The 17,131-nt window shown below is 44.6% G+C and overlaps 1 protein-coding gene across 1 annotated transcript in view; it reads left to right on the top strand.

The window, feature by feature from the left end:
* The window catches only part of dnai3 (dynein axonemal intermediate chain 3), a 131,542-nt gene that overhangs the window by 71,529 nt on the left and 42,882 nt on the right, over positions 1–17,131 (top strand). Inside the window, exons 13-14 of the mRNA XM_043700114.2 lie at positions 10,678–10,825; positions 14,354–14,438. Of these exons, the coding sequence (XP_043556049.2) occupies positions 10,678–10,825; positions 14,354–14,438 (233 nt within the window). The remainder of the gene's footprint in view (positions 1–10,677; positions 10,826–14,353; positions 14,439–17,131) is intronic.

The raw sequence follows: 17,131 nt of genomic DNA, 5'->3' as shown, positions 1-17,131 counted from the left end.
CCCCCTGCAAGTTCCAGGGAAGGGTTTATACTGGACCTGGTTGGGGGAAATGAGCCCGGCCAGGTGAAGTTTCAGTGGGGGAGCATTTCGGGAGTAATGACCATAATACTGTGAGCTTTAAGGTACTCATGGATAAGGATAACAGCAAGTCCTCGGGGGAAGGTGTTAAATTGGGGGAAGGCGAACTACAACAACTGGAGAATTTTGATTGGACGCATCTGTTTGAGGGTTAATCCACTTTGACCATGTGGGAGTATTTCAAATGGCAGTTGATAAGTGTTCAGTAGCAGCACATTCCTGCCAGAATGAAGGATAGATCTCGCAAGTTACATGAACCTTGGATGACCAGGAATGTTATGACCTTGGTCAGAAAGAAAAGGGAAGCATACTTAAGGTCGAGGAGGATGGGAACTGATGATGCCCTTGAAGTATATAAGAAAAGTAGGAAATAACTTAAACAAGAAATTAAAAGGGTAAAAGGGATCATGAAAAGTCATTAGCAAACAGGATTAAAGAGAATCCCAAGGCTTTTTATAAATCTATAGAAAGTAATAGGGTAGCCAGGAAAAGTGTTGACCCACTGAAGGACAAAGGAGGGAATCTATGTCTGGAGCCAGAGAGGGAGGGGAGATCCTAAAGGAATATCTTGTGTTGGTATTCACTAAAGAGAAGGAGTTGGTGGAGGATGATCTCACGGGAGGGAGTATCACGTTTCTAAGCCAAGTTGCTATTAAAAGAAAGAGGTTTTGGAGAGGGTACAGATAACGTTTACCAGGATGTTGCCTGGTCTGGGGGATTTTAGTTATGATGGAAGGTTGGATAGAATGGGTTTGTTTTCACTGGAACGCAAGAGGTTGAGGGACACCTGATAGAAGTTTATAAGATTGTGAATGATATGGATAGAGTGGAAAGTATGAGGCATTTTGTGTGTCTTAAAAAGTATTAAGGTAGAAAAGTTCCCAAGTCCTGAGGGGATCTATCCCAGAATATTGAGGGAGCAAGAGAATAAATTGCAGGAGCATTGACAGACATCTTTATATCCTCTATGGCCACAAGTGAGGTTCCAGAGAATAGCTAATGTTGTCCTATTGTTTAAGAAGGGTAGCAGGGATAATCCTGGAAGTTACAGGTCTGTGAACCTCATGTCGGTGGTAGGGAAATTATTGGAAAAGATTCTCAGGGACAAGGTCTATATGCGTGTGGAAGTAAATGGACTTTTTAACAATGGACAGCATGGATTTGTTCCAGGGAGGTCGTGCCTCACTAACTTGGTTGAGTTTTTTGCGAATGTGACGAAGATGATTGATGAGAGAAAAGTGGTTGATGTTGTCCACATGGACTTCAGTAAAGGCTTTGACAAGGTCCCTCATGGCAGACCAGTACAAAAGGTGAAGACACATGGTATTGGGGTGAGCTGGCAAGATGGTTACAGAACTGGCTTAGTCACAGGAGACAGAGGGTAGCAGTGAAAGGATGTTTTTCAGAATGGAAGGCTGTGACTAGTTGTGTTCCACAGGGATCAGTACTGGGACCTCTGCTGTTCATGATCTATGTTAATGGTTTGGAGGAAAACTTGGCTGGTTTACTTAATAAGTTTGTGGCCGATACAAAGATTGGTGGAGTTGTGGATAGTGAGAAGCATTGTCAGAGGATACAGCAGGATATAGATCAGTTGGAGGCATGGGCAGAAAAATGACAGATGGAGTTTAATCCAGACAAATGTGAGGTGATGAAGTTTGGAAGGTCAAGTACAGGTGGAAATTATACTGTGATTGGCAGAATTGTTATGAGTATTGAGATGCAGAGGTGCCCCACCAACCTCCACAGAAATCACATTGTCCGCCGACATTTCTGCCACCTACAAACAGACCCCACCACCAGGAATATATTTCCCTTCCCACCCCATCCGCTTTCCGCAAAGACCATTCCCTCCATCACTCCCTTGTCAGGTCCACGCCCCCAACAACCCACCCTCCCGTCCTGGCACCTTCCCCTGCCACCGCAGGAATTGCAAATCCTGTGCCCACACCTCCTCACTCATCTCCATCCAAGGCCCCAAAGGAGCCTTCCACATCCATCACCTGCACTTCCACACATGTCTTTTATTGTATCTATTGCTCCCAATACAGTCCCCTCTATATTGGTAGACTGGACGCCTTCTCGCACTGCGTTTCAGAGAACGTCTCCAGGACACCTGCACCAATCAACCCCACTGCCCCGTGGCCGAACATTTCAACTCCCCCTCCCACTCTGCTGACATACAGATCCTGGGCTCCTCCATCGCCACTCCCTCACCACCCGACGCCTGGAGAAAGAACACCTCATTTTCCGCCTCAGGACCCTTCAACCCCAGGGCATCAATGTGGACTTCACCAGTTCCCTCACTTCCCCTCTCCCCCCACCTTACCCCAGTTCCAACCTTCCAGCTCAGCACCGCCCTCATGACCTGTCCCACCTGTCAATCTTCCTTCTCACCTATCTGCTCCACCCTCCTCTCCGACCTATCACCTTTACCCCCACCTCCATCCACCTATTATACTCTTTGCTCCCATTTATCTCTCCACCCCGGAGACTTCCAGCCTCATTCCTGATGAAGGGCTTTTGCCCAAAATGTCGATTTTCCTGCTCCTCGGATGCTGCCTGACCTGCTGTGCTTTTTCAGCAACACTCTGACCTTGACTCTAATCCCCAGCATCTGCAGTACCCACATCCTCCCATATGAGTGTGCAGGTCCATAGATCACTGAAGGTGGCAGCACAGGTAGATAAGAGAGTAAAAAAGGCTGATGGCATGCTTACCTTCATTGGAAGGGGCATTGAGTATAAGGATAGATAAGTTATGCTGTAGCTTTATAGAACTTCAGTTAGGCCACACTTGGAATATTACACACATTTCTGGTTACAACACTACCAGAAGGATGTGGATGCTTTGGAGAGGGTACAGAAAAGGTCTACCAGGATGTTGCCTAATATGGGGGATTTTTACTATGAAGGAAGCTTGGATAGATTGGGTTTGTTTTCACTGGAATGCAGAAGGTTGAAGGGCAACCTGATAGAAGTTTATAAGATTGTGAATGATATGGATAGAGTGGAAATTCATCCTGAGGAAGAAGAAACATACTGAGGGGATGACGAGGTAGCCATAGCTGACAAGGGAAGTCAGGGACAGCATAAAAGAACATTAGGAACAAAACAGTAACAAGGGAGAAAATGGGGCCCCTAAAAGATCAGTAAGACTGTCTATATGTGGACCCACAGCTGTATAGGACATTGGTTGAGCCTCTATTGGAATACAGCTGCAACATGACCTCCCAACTCCGATACTCAATGCACTGACCAATAAAGGAAAGCATACCAAACATCTTCCTCACTATCCTCTCTACCTGCAATTCCACTTCCAAGGAACTATGAACCTGCAGTCCAAGGTCTCTTTGTTCAAAAACACTCCCCAAGACCGTATCATTAAGTATATAAGTCCTGCCCTGATGTGCCTTTCCAAAATGCAGCACCTCACATTTATCTAAACTAAACTCCATCCGCCATTCCTCGGCCTATTGGCCCATCTGATCAAGGTCCTGTTATATTCTGAGGTAATCTTCTTTGCTGTCCACTACGCCTCCAATGTTGGTGTCATCTGTAAACTCATTAATTATATCTCCTCCGTTCACACCCAAATAATTTCTAGGGATTCTATTATTCTATGATATAAATGACAAAACATAGTGGACAAGCACAGATCCCTGTAGCACACTGCTAGTCACAAGCCTTCAGTTGAAAAGCAACTCTCCACCACGATCCTCTGTCTTCTACCTTCCAGCCAGTTCTGTATCCAAATGGCTGGTTCTCTCTATATTTCATGTGATCTAACCTTGCTAACCAGTCTCCCATGAGGAAGCTTGTTGAATGCCTTACTGAACATAGAACATAGAACATTACAGCGCAGTACAGGCCCTTCGGCCCTCGATTTTGTCCCGATCTGTCTTCCCAATCTGAAGTCTATCTAACTTACACTATTCTATGTACGTCCATATGCTTGTCCAATGACGACTTAAATGTACTTAAAGTTGGTGAATCTACTACCATTGCAGGCAAAGCATTCCATACTCTTACTACACTCTGAGTAAAGAAACTACCACTGACATCAGTCCTATATCTATCACCCCTCAATTTAAAGCTATGCCCCCTCGCGCTCACCATCACCATATTTGGAAAAAGGCTCTTCCTGTCCACCCTATCTAACCCTCTGATTATCTTATGTGTCTCTATTAAGTCACCTCTCAACCTTCTTCTCTCTAACGAAAACAGCCTCAAGTCCCTCAGCCTTTCCTTGTAAGACCTTCCCTCCATACCAGGCAACATCCCAGTAAATCTCCTCTGCACCCTTTCCAAAGCTTCCACATCCTTCTTATAATGCGGTGACCAGAACTGTACACAATACTCCAAGTGCAGCTGCACCAGAGTTTTGTACAGCTGCAGCATAACCTCATATCCATATAGAGTTGAAAGTGTGTTGCTGGAAAAGCACAGCAAGTCAGGCAGCATCTGAGGAGCAGGAGAATCGACGTTTCAGGCATAAGCCCTTCATCATTCCAGAGGCTGCCTGACCGGCTGTGCTTTTCCAGCACCACACTCTTGACTCTGATCTCCAGTATCTGCAGTCCTCACTTTCTTGTCCCTGAAGTCCATATAGATCATATCTACTGTTCTGCCCTCATCAAACCTCTTCGTTGTCTCTTCAATAATTCAATCAATTTTGTGAGACATGATTTCCCAGGAACAAAGTCATATTGCCTATCCTTAATCAGTCTTTCTCGTTCCAAATACAGTACATGTAAATCCTGTTCCTAAGGATCCCTTGTACTGCATACAATTCTAGTCTCCCTCCTACAGGAAGGATGTTGTGAAACTTGAAAGGGTGCAGAAAAGATCTACAATGATGTTGCCAGGGTTGGAGGGTTTGAGCTATAGAGAGAGGCTGAATAGGCTGGGCTGTTTTCCCTGGAGCATCGGAGGCTGAGGGCTGACCTTATAGAGGTTTATAAAATCATGAGGGACACAGATAGGGTAAATAGACAAGGTCATTTCCCAGAGTAGGGAAGTCCAAAACTAGAGGACATAAGTTTAAGATGAGAAGGGAAAGATTATAAAGGGACCTAAGGAGCAACGTTTTCATGCAGGGGGTGATGTGTGTATGGAATGAGCTGCCAGAGGAAGTGATGGAGGCTGGTATAATTGCAACATTTAAAAGGCATCCAGATGCGTATATGAATAGGTAGGTTTTAGAGGGATATGGGCCAAAGACAGGGAAATGGGATTAGATTTTTTTCAGCTATCTTGTCTGCATGGACGAGTTGAACTGAAGGGTCTGATTCTGTGCTGTACATCTCTATGACTCTTTAAAAGCAAAATAGTCCAAAAATGTGCAGGTTAGGTGAATTGGCCATGCTAAATTGCCCGGAGTGTTAGGGGCAGGGGTAAATGTAGGAGAATGGGTCTGGGTGGGGTTGCGCTTCAGTGGGTCGGTGTGGACTTGTTGGGCCGAAGGGCCTGTTTCCACACTGTAAGTAATCTAACCTAAAATAAAAAGCATACAATTTGGTGACGATTAACGGGAAGCCAGAGGATTGGGAAGCCTTTAAAAACCAGCAGAGGATGAAATGTGAGGGTAATCTAGCTAATGATAGAAAAGAAGATTGCAAGTGTTTTTAGAGATATCTAACAAGTAAGAGAGAGGCAAGAGTGAACATTGCAACACCGAAAATGAGGCTGGAGAAATACTAATAGGCAACAAAGAAATGGTAGGTACTGAATAGGCAATTTGCATCAGTTTTCACAGTGAAAGACACCAGCAGAAAACTAGACCTTCAGGAGAGTCAGGGGGCAGAAGTGACTGCAATGACCATCACTAAGGAGAAGGCGCTGGAGAGGCGGAAAGGTCTGAAGATAGATAAATCACCTGGGCCAGATGGACTAAACCGCAGGGTATGAAGGAGAAAGCTAATGAGATTGTAGCACCATTGGTCGTGATCTTTTAGGAATCAATGGAGTCAGGGAGGGTCCCAGAAGACTGAAAAGTGGCTAATGTAACATTGTTGTTTCAAAATGGATAGAGGCTAACAACAGATGTTACAGCCTGACCTCGGTCATTGGTAAGATTTTAGAGTCCATTATAATTCAGCATTAAGGTGGGCAAAGAAGTGGCAGTTGGAGTAAAATGTGGGAAAGTGTGAGGTTATGCATGTCGGTAAGAAGAGTAGAGACATAAACTATTTTCAAAACAGGGAAAGGCTTCAAAATTGTGAAACACACATGGTCTTGGGAGTCTGAGTTCAGGAGTCTCTTAAAGTTAACTTGCAGGTTCAGTTGGCAGTGGGAAGGCAAATACAGTATTGACGATCATTTCAAGAAGGCTAGAATACAAGAGCAGGGATGTACCGTTGAGGCTGTATAAGGCTCTGATCAGACTGCACTTGGAATACTGTGAGCAGTTTGGGCCCTGTATCTAAGGAAGGATGTGCTGGTGTTGGAGGGGGTCCAGAGGAGGTTTACAGAAATGATCCCAGGGATGAAGGACTTGTCATATGAGGAGCTGTTGAGGACTCTGGGTCAATACGTGATGAAGTTTAGAAGGATGAGGGGAATCTGTTTGACACTTACAGAATACTGAGGGACCTGAATAGAGTGGACGTGGAGAAGATGTTTCCAATAGTAAGAGAGACCAGGACCTGGGGGCACAGCCTCAGCATGAAGGGATGACCTTCAAAACTGAGATGAGGAAGAATTTCTTCAGGCAGAGAGTCTCGAAGCTGTGGAACGTGGAGAGCTGTGGAGACCAAGTCATTGACTGTGTTTACGACGGAGATAGATAGTTTCTTGACTAGTAAGGGGATTGAGGATTCGGGGAAAAGGCAGGAGAGAAACATGTCAACCATAATCGAATGGCAGACCAGATTCAGTGGGCTGAATGGCCTAATTCTATTTCAATATGTAATGGACGTATGTGATGTGAATCTCGACACAACACAATTAACACGCTTCCAGGGACAATTGCCTCAGGGCATTGCAGATGAGTTCCCTCACTGCCTCCCCCACATGGGACTGTGGCACTCTGTAAACCCAGCCAACCCTTGGAGTGAAGAGGAATGCATTCTCGTTCTGTGATATTGGAAAGTGAATCCTCCTCCTTCTGCCTCAATTTAGAGATCAGTTCACGGGTTTCCTGGTTGTTTTGCACCACTTTTTGTGCTGTGAATCAGCAGCATTTTGTTTTCTTCCTTCATTCATGGGATATGGATATTGCTGGCGGGGTCAGCATTTGCCGCCCATCCCTAATTGCCCCTGAAGAAGGTGGTGGTAAAGTATAAGTCCTGCAGTTAACCACAATTAGAAAAAAAAATTGCAGAATAGGGGCTGGAACGTTTGCACAGTGAGAATGGCTCATTGCTTATCAATGCTCCAATTCACTGGGAGGGAGGCGATGGCTTTGTGGTATTATCACTGGACTGTTGACCCAGGTAATGTTTTGGGGACCTGAGTTCATAATCCCACCATGGTGAAATTTGATTACAGTAAATATCTGGAATTAAAAGCTGGTCTCATGATGACAATGTAGATGTTATTATAATCTTAGCAGATCATATGGCAGCTCTCTTGTTAGATTGAGAGACAGCTGGTGGTGCTTTAGCCAAACTGCAAACATGTCTCAGGTGAGGGGAGAGGTTGAGAAGGAGAGTCCTTCACGGTAACCTCAGGACTTGAACCCACGCTGCACTGCAACCCAACCATCCAGCCAACTGAGCTAAACTGATTCCCAATGTCCACCCAACCGTTGCTGTTTATTAATAACCCATCTGGTTCAGGAAGAAAATCTGCTATCCTTACCCAGTCTGATCTACATGTGAGTATGGATCGACTGAAATATGGTTGATCTTAACTGCCCTCCAAAATAGCCCAGCAGCTATGTGCGGCATGGTGGCTCAGTGGTTCGAACTGCTGCCTCACAGCACCAGGGTCCCAGGTTCGATTCCAGCCTCGGGTGACTGTCTGTGTGGAGTTTGCACATTCTCCCCGTGTCTGCGTGGGTTTCCTCCGGGTGCTCCAGTTTCCTCCCACAATCTAAAGATGTGCAGGTTAGGTGAACTGGCCATGGTAAATTGCCCATAGTGTTAGGTGCATTAGTCAGAGGGAAATGTGTCTGGGTGGGTTACTCTTCAGAGGGTCGGTGTGGACTGGTTGGGCTGAAGGGCCTATTTCCACACTGTAGGGATTCTAATCTAAGCTCTCTCAATTCAAAACACAGTTAAGGTAGGCCTTATCAGCAATGGCCAAATCCCATGAGTGAATTAAAAGACACTTCCATCTTTCGATTGGTTCTGATGCAAGGTGCTAACACCATTGAAGTCCACAATCTTCAGCACAATAGGGAGCAGACTCCCAGACAGGAATAAGCACACATGCTTCCTGCTCACCATACTGCAGGGTCCGCAGGATGTTTAAATCTAAACTGAGTGTGCCAACTGACTTTCAAAGCCAATGGGCTTAATTTTAATAATGAAATAATGGATTTGCAAATTCTGCTGTCTTGAGAATTCTAATGAGATAGCTGAAATCTGAGCTGTATAACTTGTATCATCGTTTGAAGAATATTAATGGTAAAGAAGGATATTCTGTTTCCACAAGTTGATATGTCAGTAACTAGGGATCACTATTTCAGGATTGTCAGCAAGAGAGTTGGCAGTGAGATCAGGAAAAACCTTTTTATTCAGAGAGTTGTTGGGATTTGGAATGTGCTGCCTGGGAGAGTGGGGGAGGAAGATTCTACAGGACATTTCAAAAAAATGGTGGCTATATATTTGAAAGCAATTCATTTGGATTTTGGTATTGCACCTTGGTAACACAACAAGGGCAGGACTTATGCACTTAATACTCGGGCCCTGGGTAGTGTTGTGGAACAGACAGGACTAGGATTTCAGGTATATAATTCTTAGAAATTTGTGTCATAAGTAGACAGGGTGGTTAAGAAAGTGTTTTGCATGCTTGCCTTTATTGCTCAGACCTTTGAATACAGGAGTTGGGACATCATGTTGAGGTTGTATAGGACATGTTTTCTGTGTTCAGTTCTGGTCACCCTCTTATAGGAAGAATATTATTAAACTGGAGAGGGTTCAGAAAAGATTCACTGGGATGTTGCCAGAAATGGAGGGTTTGTGATACAAAAGTAGACTGAATAGGCTGGGACTTTTTTCACTGGAGCATAGGAGGTTGCAGGAGTGACCTTATTGAGGTTTATACAATCACGAAGGGCATAGATAAGGTGAATGTTCAGGGTCTTTTCTCTAAGGTGGGCGAGTTCAAAACTGGGGAGCATATTTTAGGGTGAGAGGAGAAAGATTTAAAAGGAACACAAGGGGTATCGTTTTTACAGAGATTGTGAAATGAACTGCGAGAGGAAGTGGTGGATGCAGGTACAGTTACAACATTTAAAATACATTTGTATAAATACATGAATAGGAAAGGTTTGGAGGGGTATGGGCCAAGTGTAGACTGGTGGGACTAGTTTACTTTGTGAATATGGTTAGCACGGACTGGTTGGACTGAAAGGTCTATTTCCATGTTATATGACTCAATGATTCTATTGAGGGCTCGGGAGACAGGGCTGGAGAGTAGAATCAACTGGATAGCTCTTTCGGGATCTAGTTACAGAAACAATGGGATGAATGGCCTCCTTCTGTCCTGTAAAATTATATGATTCTAATTTCCCCCTCCCTTTCCCATTGGAACCCAAAGTTGTATCAGTCTCACTCTTGAAAACAATTGTTGATCAAATTCTGAAAATTCACATTTCTTCAAGTGAATAAATATTTCAGGCGTTCTCACATCTCAGCAGACTCAGGCCTGTTTAGTATTTGGATGGGAGGCTGCCTGGGAGTACGAGGTGTTGGGCAGGCCTTTGGACCCTCTTATGGCACAAGTGGTAGTGTCCTTGCACATGGACTAGGAGGTCCAAGTTAAGTCCCACATGCTCCAAAGGTGTGTAATAACATCTATGAACAGGTTGATGGAAAACTAACCAAAAATATTTTCTCATCTGAGTCCTGAAAGCACACCTCAATGCTGTAGACTATCCAGTCAGTGGAAACAGCCCAACAAGCCTCGTTGGAATGAGATCACCCCTTAGTCCTCTAAACGTTAGCAATCAGGCTTCTCAATTTGTCCTCACAAACCCTGCAGCTTAGGTCAATGTCCCACTGGCCTGACCCAGGAAGACCTTTTCTTTGGCAAGTCTGGCATTTCTTTCCCTCCCCTTGGTCTGAGTAGCTTGCTTAATGGTCATTGTGGGTCAGTCACATTGCTGAGAGTCTGGAGTCACATGTAGGGCATGAAGGCTCGTTTCCTTCCCTCAAAGGGATTGGTGAACCACGTGAGTGTTTACAAACAATTGATGATTTTCGGTCACTATCACTGAAGTTTATTTAGTTAATTCAAATTTCCAGCAACTCCTCATGTTGGGATTTGAACCCAAATTCCCCCACAGCAGTAGCTTGGATCTCTGGCATACCAGGGCAGTGACATTACCACTGCACCACTGTCCTCCCCAGCATCATCCCTCCCTCCGTCCCTCCCTCTGCAGGTCAATGTAACCACGAGGAGCAATGTTGATGCCATCCTATTTCTGCAGTTCAATTCTGTTCTGGGATATTCGAAAACCCAAAGCCACCGTCCTGACCAGACAGGAGAAACAGAAAATGGAGAAGGAACTCCAAAACCCTGAAGGAGTGCCCAACACTTTTAAACATATCGATCTCTATTGGAAACCAATGCACAAGGTAATGTCAATCTTTGTAATTTGAAAATTACGACGTCACTGGGACTGAGTTAGAGATTGGTTGATTTTTAAACAAATTTCATTGGACCTGGACCTTGCTGGGAATGACCAGTATTTGTTGTCCATCCCTAATTGCCCTTGAACTGAGTGGCTGACTTGGCCATTTTAGGAGTGATTATAGAGTTGCTCTGGAGTCACATACCTGCCAGAATTCCCTCCCTGATGGGTATTAGTGAACCAGGTGGTTTCTTACTGACAATTGAAAATGGCTGCCTTAGTGACCATAACTAAGACTAACTTTCAAATCCAGGCAATGGGCTAGTGATATTAACACTGGACTGTTGATCCAGAGACCCAGGTGATGTTCTGGGTTTGAATCCTGCCACAGTAAATGGTGGAATTTGACTTCAATAATTACCTGGAATGAAGGGTGATAATGACTATGAATCGATTGTTGGAAAATCCCATCTGATTCACTAATGCCCTTTAGGGAAGGAAACTGCCATCCTTGTCTGATGTGACTCCAGCCCCACGGCAATGTGGTTGACTCTAATCTTAGGGATGGACAATATACTCTGGCCAAATCAGTGATACCTCAGCCTGGGAATGAATAATAAAGATAAATTTACTTATTGAATTTCAGTGCTGGCAGCTGCTGTGATGTGTTTCAAACCCAAGTCCCCAGTATCTGGAGTAATTATTGAGTGACTTCAATGCTGTGCTATAATTTCCATGTTCCTTACCATCGTAGCTGAGGGGGCAGCACTTGCATCCGTAAGTCAGGAGAAAGCAGGTTCAAGGCAACAAAATCTAGGCTTAGCGTCAGTGCCAGAGCATGGGCATCAAACTCCCTCAGAGAGGAGTCCAATCCCAGTTGAAATATCAGACAGTGGCACTCTGTGCCCAATCAAGTTGGCATGAAACATCACATGTTCGTATAAGGAAGAAGCTCGCCCTGATTACTTGGGCATTATTTATCCCCCAATCAATATCACTAGAGGAAACAAACTAGTCACAAGATGCACTGCAGAAATTCACCGAAATCCTCAGCTAAACCCACAGTCGCATTCTTCTAGGAGGACAAAGGGCAGATACATGGGAACATTGCCATCTCAAGTTTTCCTCACCATCCTGACTTGGAAATGTATCACCGTTCCTTCACTGTCGCTGGGTCAAAATTCTGGAATTCCCTCCCTCAGGGCATTGCGAGTCAACCTACGGCAGAGGCATAGGCAGCTCACCATCACCTTCTCAAGGGGCAATTAGGGATGGGCAATAATTGCCAGCCCAGCCTGCGATGCCCACGTCCAACAAGTGCATGTTTAAAAACATGATCACACTACTCTTTGATGTGATCTCGCTGTGTGCCAATTGGCTGTTTCATTTCTGACTTTACAATCATGTCTACATTTCAGAGACTACACTGAGGTTGCAGAATGAAAAGTTTTTTCTCTCCTTTTTTGGAGCTGGAGTTTTGATGGAGGCATCATATTCCTTACCCTTCCAACTGAGAAGCCCACCACTTGTCAGCCACTGTCTAAAAGCCTGTTTTCAGGCAGCCCAAGCACACTCAGAGTGGCCCTGATTATTTCAGAGCGGGACTGTCCAGTTGCTCTGTAATCTGGCATCAGCAGGACTGAAACACAGTTACTGCCAGAACAGCCAGCAGCTCCTGAGGTGAAAGGCCAATGGAAACCAGACTTAAAGTTAAATCCAGGGATAAAGGAGAGTCCTGACCAGGAGTCCTCAGCGAGGGCAGCAGAGAAGCTGAGGGGTTAGGAGGGAACAGGAGTTAAAGGAGGTGTGTACGGTCTTGGAAATGTGAACAGGGGACTAACCCCCTCTCTCCCCAAAGGAAATATCCCTTTTGTGACCAAAAGCTGCCCGTGCAGGATGCTGGCCTTGCCATGCTCATCCCCTCCATGGGTGTCTCATTAATCATCCACTACCCTGTGTTATATGGGAGATAGACTGGGGATGGCTGGAGAGGCAATGGGCTACCTTTTACAAGCAGCTCTCCTTGCTCCAGTCCTATCTTCAAACATTTCAGAAACAGAGTTGGGAGGGGCTGTTGTAAACTCCAACCCATGGAGGGTAGATCGGAGTTTAATGTTTTATCAGCCATTAAGTGTGGTTCAGTGTGTAAATGTACCTAGGTCATTTCAGCAGTAAACCTGCAGTCCAGCCACACTTTCTCCATACTTTATGGTCGATTATTCTCACAAGTGTTCCACACTTTGATACATAATAATGCTTCTGTCACTTTATCCAAGGGGCTGTCTTACACCCTACTTGGAAAATAGCAACTCCGATGTAGCGTGTTCCCACTCACGCCTTCCTTTCTCGGAGTGAGAATACCAATTTAATTCCAAATTAGTGTCAGCTTCATCTCTCTCAGATTAAGAGTTTATTAAAATTCCTTTATGGAATGAGAGCATCACTAGCCAGGCCAACATTTACTGCCTAACCCTAATTACCCAGAAGGCAGTTGACCACATGTGGGTCTGGAGTCACATGTAGGCCAGACTAGGTAAGGATGGCAGTTTCCTTCCCTGAAGGGCATTAGTGAACCAGATCAGTTTTTACAGACACTTGGCAGGGGATGGGTTTTCCTCCTGACAATTAGCAATGGATTCCTATTCATTTTATGTCAAATTCCACCATCTGCCATGGCAGGATTTGAACCCAGGTACCCAGAACGGTCCTGGATTAACAGTCCAGCAATAATACCACTCGGCCGTCACCTCCCTTAATTTGCTGCAGGCATTACGTTGAGTCAACCTTGAAGCTGGGGCTCTAGGTGAAAATCCAATCAACAAGGATAAATTTACCTGGAGCAGTTACAACCTACTGAGTCATGTGACAAAACAGAGGAGACAGATTTAAGACAATTGGTTAAAGAACTGAAGGTAGCAAATGAGATTTTCTTTTCTTTAAAGACAGTGTCTTGTTGTGATCTAGAATGTATTGCCTGAAAGGGAGATGGAAAAATAACTTCATGTATGAATAGATTCGAGAACAGCTCCCTCCTTGCTGTTATCAGACTTTTGAATGGACCTCTTTAATGTTGATCTGTCTCTGCAGCAGTGACACTGCATCCTGCACTCTGTTCTGTTACCCTGATGAACTTGTATAGTGCAATTTGCTTGTAAAGCCAGTAAGACAACACTTATCACTGTACCTCAGTACACGTGACAGTAATAAATCAAATCAAATTAAATCCAAAACAGAATCAGAATCATTTATAGGGAAATGGTGTTAATTTTGGACAGCTGTACCTTTTGACTTGGTGCAGGTATGATGAGTTGATTGGGCTTTTCATTCTATGGTTTAATGAATAAATCTTTATCTTCCAAACCCTAAGTAGGTTTTACCATGTTCTGAGAATGGGAATGATAGAATGATAGAATCCTACTGTGTGGAAACAGGAAGGGTCACTCGACCCGAGATGTTAATTCTGATTTCTCTTCATAGATGCTACCAGAACTGCTGAGCTTTTCCAGCAATTTCTGTTTTTGTTCCTGAACAGGTGTTGTTACCTAAGATTTCAACTGCTGGAGATTACAGCCCTATGAAAATTAGCATGAAGGAGAAGTACTCTGAGAGAGTCTATGGTAAATACTGACACTTTGTAATCTCCAAGTGACATTGGTTGTTTCCTCTGAAGGGTGGCCCACCTGAGAATTTTTGAAATGACTAATCTTTCATTGGAGATCAGCATTCCGATCCCAGCCCATGTTATTACCAGAAGATAGCAGCGTTCATGCTCAGTGCAAATGTGTAGATTAATAGAATCCCTACAGTGTGGAAGCAGACCACTCAGTTCACCTGAGTCCACATCAACCCCCTGAAGGGCATCCCACCCAGACCTAACCCCCTAACCCTGTGTTTCCCATTGATAACCCACCAAACTACACATACCTGGACACCATGGGCAATTTAACACAGCAGATCCACCTTACTTGCACTGTGGACTGCAGAAAGAAACATGAGCACCTGGAGGAAACCCACGCAGACGTGAGGAGAATGTGCAAACTGCACACAAACAGTTGCCCCAAGGCTGACATTTAGAATGGATATCTCACGAATGCTGCCATCATCCTGGTCGTTCGGCAGGGGTTAGTTTGTTTCAGCTGCAATGCATTTGATTAGATTAGATTCCCTACAGTGTGGAAACAGGCCCTTCAGCCCAACAAGTCCACACCGACCCTCTGAAGAGTAACCCACCCAGACCCATTTCTCTCTGACTAATGCACCTAACATTATGGGCAATTTAGCATGGCCAATTCACCTGGCATCTTTGGACTGTGGGAGGAAACCGGAGCACCCGGAGGAAGCCCACGCAGACACGGGGTGAATGTGCAAACTCCACACAGGCAGTCTGACTTAGGCTGGAATCGAACCTGTCACCCTGGTGCTGGGAGGCAGTAGTGCTAACCACTGAGCCACTGTGCCACCCTCTTTATTCTTTATAGGGATTTCAGTGTCATTCTTTGAAGTAAATACCAATAACTGTGTAGGCTTTATAACCTATTCAATCCTGCAAACACCTATTGCATGTGGGTTTAGGTTTTTTGAAAGTTAACAAATTGCTTGGTGTCACAGAGCTTCAACATTGACAAAAGGAGGCAAGAAGCTAAAGCTTTTAGTGTTGCATTCATCAGAACGAAGAGGCAAGAAACAGCTATGAACAAAGAGTGACATCATTTATACAGCGTGAGAAGAGGGTGTTGATTAGTTGGGACATCGTTGGCGCAGAGTTGGCCAGGTAACTCTCAGTCATAATTCCCAGGCCAGGCAGGTAGTTGGTGATTGGTCAGGGTGTTGAAAAAGCTGTATGGTTCCAAGACCCTATATGTACAAATTCATTTTGCCTACATTAAACAATGTAAAAAATAGAGAAGGAACGAAGTTCAATGACTTAAAGATGCATATTGAAGATTATACACAAGTGTTTGTATTTATACATGGAGCTTCTGGGTAGGCCACATTCCCGCTCAATGATCCAACAAGTTCAAGGGGCTCATTCCTAAGTCGAAGTTAAATGTGTCAGTAAAGGAATGGGAAAGAGCCCACAGCGTAATCAGGTGACCCACAGACGAACCGGAAAAGGTGAGAATTCAGAAAGCTAGTAAAGGAAATCCTGAGCAATCCCGAGACAGAGAGAGTTCCTGAGAAAGAAATCTGAGAGAGATATCCTGAGAGAAAGAGAGAGAGAGAATCTGCAGCACAAACAGACAGATAATTTGGCATAGAGAAAATGCAAAGTGTAAATCAACAGAAATGGTTATATATTGGAGAAAGTGTTGGCTGAGAGTTTTGTGAGAGTTTGTACTTTGATACTGCCTTAGGAAGACACCAGCAGCATACCAGAACTTCGAGAGAGTTAGGTGTAGAGGTGAGTGTAGTGGCCATCACCCCTGTTTAAGAAGGGAGGGGCAGAAGGCAGGAAATTATAGGCCAGTTAGCCTGACCTCAGTTGTTAGTAAGATTGTAGAGTCCATTATTAAGGATGAGATTGCAGAGCGCTTGGAAGTGCATGATAAAATAAAGCTGAGTCACCAAGGCTTCATCTAGGGAGGGCATGCCTGATAAATCTGTTAGAATTCTTTGAGGAGATAATGAGCAAGTTAGACAAAGGAGAGTCAGTGGACGTGATCTATTTGGATTTCCTTTGACAAGGTGCTGCACAGGAGGCTGCTGAATAAAATAACTGTCCATGGTGTTAGAGGCATGGTACTGGCATGAATAGAGGCTTGGCTGTCTGGCAGGAGGCAAAGAGTGGGGACAAAGGGATCTTTTTCAGGATGGCAGCTGGTGACTAGTGGAGATCCGCAGGAGTCAGTGTTGGGATAACGTCTATTCACATCATACATTAATGATCTGGGTGAAGGAACTGAGGATACTGTTGCTACGTTTGCAGGTGAAACATTGATTAGTGGAGGGGCAGGTAGCGTTCAGGAAGTGGGAGTCTGCAGAAGGACCTGGACAGGCTGGGAGAGTGAGCAAAGAAGTTGCAGATGGAATACAATGTAGGAAAGTGTGAGGTCATGTACTTTGGTAGGAAGAACATAAGTATAGTTGGTTTTCTAAATGGGGAAAGGCTTCAGGTATCTGATGGCAAAGGGACTTGGGAGTCTTAGTTCAGGATTCTCCTCAGGTTAACATGTAGGTTCAATTGGCAGTTAGAAAGGCAAAAGCAATGTTAGCATTCATTTCAAGAGGGCAAGAATACAAGAGCAGGGATGTACTGCTGAGGCGTATAAACCTCTGGTCAGACTGCATTTGGAATATTGTGAGTAGCTTT

The sequence above is a fragment of the Chiloscyllium plagiosum genome, unplaced genomic scaffold (assembly GCF_037043375.1).
Source record: "Chiloscyllium plagiosum isolate Xiang-an unplaced genomic scaffold, Cpla_swu_hap1 HiC_scaffold_9, whole genome shotgun sequence".
Classification (NCBI taxonomy): Eukaryota; Metazoa; Chordata; class Chondrichthyes; order Orectolobiformes; family Hemiscylliidae; genus Chiloscyllium; species Chiloscyllium plagiosum.
The sequence above is the reverse complement of the archived record's forward strand: the minus strand, read 5'-3'. Positions and strand labels throughout refer to the sequence as shown.